Consider the following 4,511-nt stretch of genomic DNA (forward strand, 5'->3'; position numbering starts at 1 on the left):
AGAAATAAATTATTCTATTTTTTAGATTGATATGTGATTAGAAACTTATATAATTACTGTTAACAGGAAAACTCAAAATTTCGTTAAAATCACTATTTTTTTTTTTTGTGTTTTTATTTTAATAAATTATTTGAATAGAAATCTTAGTAATCATTTCTATATAATTCTAGATGTTTAAATATTTATTTATATTGATATTCTGCTTGTGACGTATATTTTTAATTAAAATATATTGATTGATTGATTATCCATATGTAATCTCATAATCAAACATACATATTTGTTATATTAATTAGAAAGATTATGTTATTATTTAGTTTATATGCAAAACTCTAATTGCAGATTTGAAATCGGTGCAAAAATGGGTTTTGTGGCTACAGTGTCATACCGTTTTTTAACTTTATATTGCCATAACTTTTTGAAAAATGTATAGATCAATAGAAATTTTTTTTAATAAAACTTCTTATATATACCTTTATATATCCCTTTATTTTGACATTTTTTTTTTTTTTTTGAATCAGATAATTTCCGTCTATACAAGGGGTGTTAAAACTTTAAACACGAGAATAGAAACTTGAACTTTTTTAATTTAATTTTTGAAATGTTCCGGAAATTATATTTAGAATCATTTCTACTGAGAAAACTTTAATACTACCTTTTAACTATATTAAAATATATGTATTTTGATATATTAATATCAAATAGTGTACTTAAACGTGCCATAATCCTTGAAATTGTTCACCACTAATATCTCTACTTAACGGTAATGTATCCTCAAGCTAATTAACACACGGTGTAGAAAATGAATTCGCTTTTTTAGTATAATTCATTTTGTCTAATAAAGGTTCTGTATGAAAACAACTTACAATGGTGCATAATACAATAATGATCAGTTGCGTCTTTCAGCAACCTTGGAGTGCACACACCACAGGAAAACCTTTTATTCAATAACTTTAGAATGTGGTTTGGGTAAAAATATATTCTATTATCTAGGACATAACAATTATTATAAAAAATTCGGTAACTACCGTATATTTTTATAACGTTTATTTTAAATTTGACAATCAGTATTCATAACAATAAAGATAACTGCTCACAGTTACTACCAGTAAGTAAGCAATATCATCAACGTAACACCAAAACGCTTCTCAATGACACTGTAGATTAATAGGCCAAGACATAATAGTACCCTCTCCAAAACGCTCATTTCTAGGTGAAGGTGTATAAAAACAAAATGATTCGCATCATTTCGATTTTTTACTTCTAAAGTTACTCGACGAGTTAAACATGACCGCAGATATTAAGTATACGGATGTGGATAGTCAAGTATCGGACATCCTAAAGAAGTGTTTCGTTACAAGCTTCCGAAACGGATACCTTAAAGCTAATGACGTCGTTTTGCCCGTTTACTTTCAAAAGTTTGGTCAGCGTATACTTGATATGGATATAAGAGATGATGACATATGGGTTTGCAGCTTTCCCAAAACAGGTCAACGCAAACTTATATTTATTTATTTTGTCATTAATTGGATGAGACAACATACAAACAAATTTCACGTTAAAAGAAATTTTATCAAGGCATAACAAATGTATTTCACAAATATTGAATTATACCTTTTATGACAGATATTTAAAAATTTGAAATATTTACTGATCATTTATATTGATTAAAATTTCTAAATTTAATATAAGAATTATTCTTAAAATATTTTAAATTAAAATTTCAATTAAATTTAATAAAAAGATATCATAAAACTAAAATTTCAATGTGATATTTGATATCATACTAATATATAATTTTATATCATCAGTATATGAATATTTTATAGGAGTTTTCATCGGTTTTCATAAAAATGTATATGTATTTATGAACGAATACATGACTTGAAGTTAATTTCTGTTGTCAATGTCATTTAGTGTATTTTATGTAGGTCGTGTGACAAAAATTGATAGCAGTTGCAAGATACTACGTAGATAATTATGATTAACGTATTATGAAAAAAAAAAACTACATTCTATTGTTATCATGCTGGGCATTGCAAAACAAAATCTCTAGATTGTTGTTCAAGTAGTATAGAATATAATACTAATAATAAATTTAATGTGTTTTAGGCACAACATGGACCCAAGAAATGGTATGGTGTATAGCCAATGATTTAGATTTTGAAGGAGCAAAACAATTTCTCCCCGAAAGATTTCCATTTTTGGAGTAAGTAGATTTAAACTATCTCTATTTATAAGTTCCAATTGTAAGGTTATCCTAAACATAATTTTTTTATTTAGCCACACTCCGCTTTTTGATTACGAAAAAGTTTTGCCAGAAAAGCCAGATCTTAAACTCCCACTTTATGTATCAGATTCAATTGAATACATTAACCGCATGAAGTCACCAAGGTTTATAAAATCTCACCTTCCTTATAAACTATTACCAACAAAACTTAGAACTCAATCTACCAAAGCAAAAGTAAGTGAAATTATGTACATAATAATAATTATATACAATGCTATTATTTCTTTATAATCACAAATAAATACATAATAATTCACACACATTTGTTAAAATATGTTTATGTTTGATTTTGATTTTGATTTTGACAAGTAACTTTTAAATAATACTTTATTTTTCTTAATGTTGAATGGTACCATAACATACCTTACAAAGATAATTATTTTCATTTTACAGATTATCAATGAAATCCACAGAACTTTAACTGGATTTAAAAGTTATTTTACTAATACTGAACCTTAAATTAACGATCTAGTTTCCAAAACTAGTAGATTTATTTATTAGTAAAAAAGAAAATTTCAAAACTTTTATAATAGTTACTTAGATTTATTAAAAAAACTGAGCATATATTTGATTTTGAATTTAAAAAACTTAACTATTTAGAGACAAAATATTTAACAATATTTTTCATACATCATAGCCCTTACACTTAATTTTTTTTATTATATTCACCTATATCTGTTAAAGATTCATATTAATGTTATAAAAATTCGCCCTAGCCTCTTTAGTAACAATAATAACATTTTTTTAATAGTATAATTAAGCTAATTAATAATATTACATTTATGTAATATTAATGAGCTACTGAAGCCTATCCAATTTTTAGATTATTTATGTTTCAAGAAATGCCAAAGATACATGTCTTTCCTATTATCATCATTGTCGGTTGTTGGAAGGATACACAGGGAATTTTGGCGATTTTTGTAGACTATTTTTGTCAGACTCGCGTAAGTGTACACAAAAATTACAAAATAATTTATAAATATACAATTTTTTATTCTTTAGTGTGCTTCAGTCCGTTTTTCGAACACATACTAGGATTTTGGAACTGTCGGGATCAAGATAATTTGCTTTTTTTAAAGTACGAAGATATGAAACAGGTAATTTAAATTTAAAATCCATTTATATGAATAATTATGGTCTTTGTAATTTTAATTTTTCATTAATTCCAAAGAAACTCTTTCGTTTCCTTAGGATCTTCGTTCAGTTATTCACCAAACTGCTAAGTTTTTGGGTAAAAATTTAGCCGATGACCAAGTACTTCCATTGGAAGATCATTTGAGTTTTGAAAGTATGAAGAAAAATAGAGCGGTTAATTACGAGCCAGTGGTTGAAATAAATAAAACTTTTAAATTAATCGATGCTGATGGAAGCTTCATGAGGAGTGGTACAGTCGGAGGTGGTAGAGAAAACATGCCACAGGAGTTTCTTAAGTTATTTGATGAGTGGGAAAATAAATGCTTGGAAAAAAGTGGCTTAAAATTTTAATCTTGGTTATTTGTTAATTTTTTTTTAGGTTAAACAAAGTTTAATTAAATATACATATTATAATAAGCACATTTGTTTGTAATTTGATTTTAATACATTTATAACTTTTCGTTAACTACATCAAAAGATAATTAGTTACAAGGATTTTAGTAGTGTACTTTTTATTATAAAAATTGTACTGTTTACTTAATTATAAATGAAAGAATTAAGTGTTTCATAATAAAAAAAATCGTTCTATGAAATCGCATTACATTGTATTATATTATTTATACAAAATTTGCTTTTTAACTTTGAATTATAGCTGAGATGGTTCTAATTTCACCAATATGTCTTTTTTTTAGGCCTACTATGAAAATTCTCAGGTCTCACTGGAATGATTTTGTTGACTTATGTATTAAAAGAACCTGATTTTAATCTAGTGAAAATTATCAGTGCTGTAAATTTGAAAAACACCCTAGATTTTAGAAAATGAAAAAAATATCTCAAAATTACGCTACAGTAAAAAAAGGAATTTTCAATAAAAAATTGTTATAATTCAAATAACAAAAATTAATAAAATTAAAATAATGAATTGGAATTGGGCTGTATATAGTGAGAACCTGATGTTGTGATTCTATCGGGGTTGTACGGTTCAAGGGTTCATAACGACAAAGACAAGTAGATATAAAAATAATAAACGCAGTACCTCTTTGTCTGGTTAGTTTCTAATATCCTATTTAAGAGGCAACAAAACGGC

General features: G+C 26.0%; 1 protein-coding gene across 1 annotated transcript; it reads left to right on the plus strand.

Annotated features, from left to right (window-relative positions):
• The first annotated feature begins 1,156 nt into the window (after positions 1–1,156).
• On the plus strand, positions 1,157–3,844 carry LOC126903245 (luciferin sulfotransferase-like). The gene is made up of 6 exons (XM_050681329.1): positions 1,157–1,489; positions 2,113–2,209; positions 2,284–2,464; positions 3,114–3,234; positions 3,293–3,387; positions 3,482–3,844. The coding sequence occupies exons 1-6, from the start codon at positions 1,288–1,290 to the stop codon at positions 3,773–3,775; spliced, it is 990 nt and encodes a 329-aa protein (XP_050537286.1). The 5' UTR covers positions 1,157–1,287; the 3' UTR covers positions 3,776–3,844.
• The last annotated feature ends 667 nt before the right edge of the window (positions 3,845–4,511 follow it).

This window comes from Daktulosphaira vitifoliae, unplaced genomic scaffold, assembly GCF_025091365.1.
Source record: "Daktulosphaira vitifoliae isolate Bord-2020 unplaced genomic scaffold, ASM2509136v1 Scaffold_3, whole genome shotgun sequence".
Classification (NCBI taxonomy): domain Eukaryota; kingdom Metazoa; phylum Arthropoda; class Insecta; order Hemiptera; family Phylloxeridae; genus Daktulosphaira; species Daktulosphaira vitifoliae.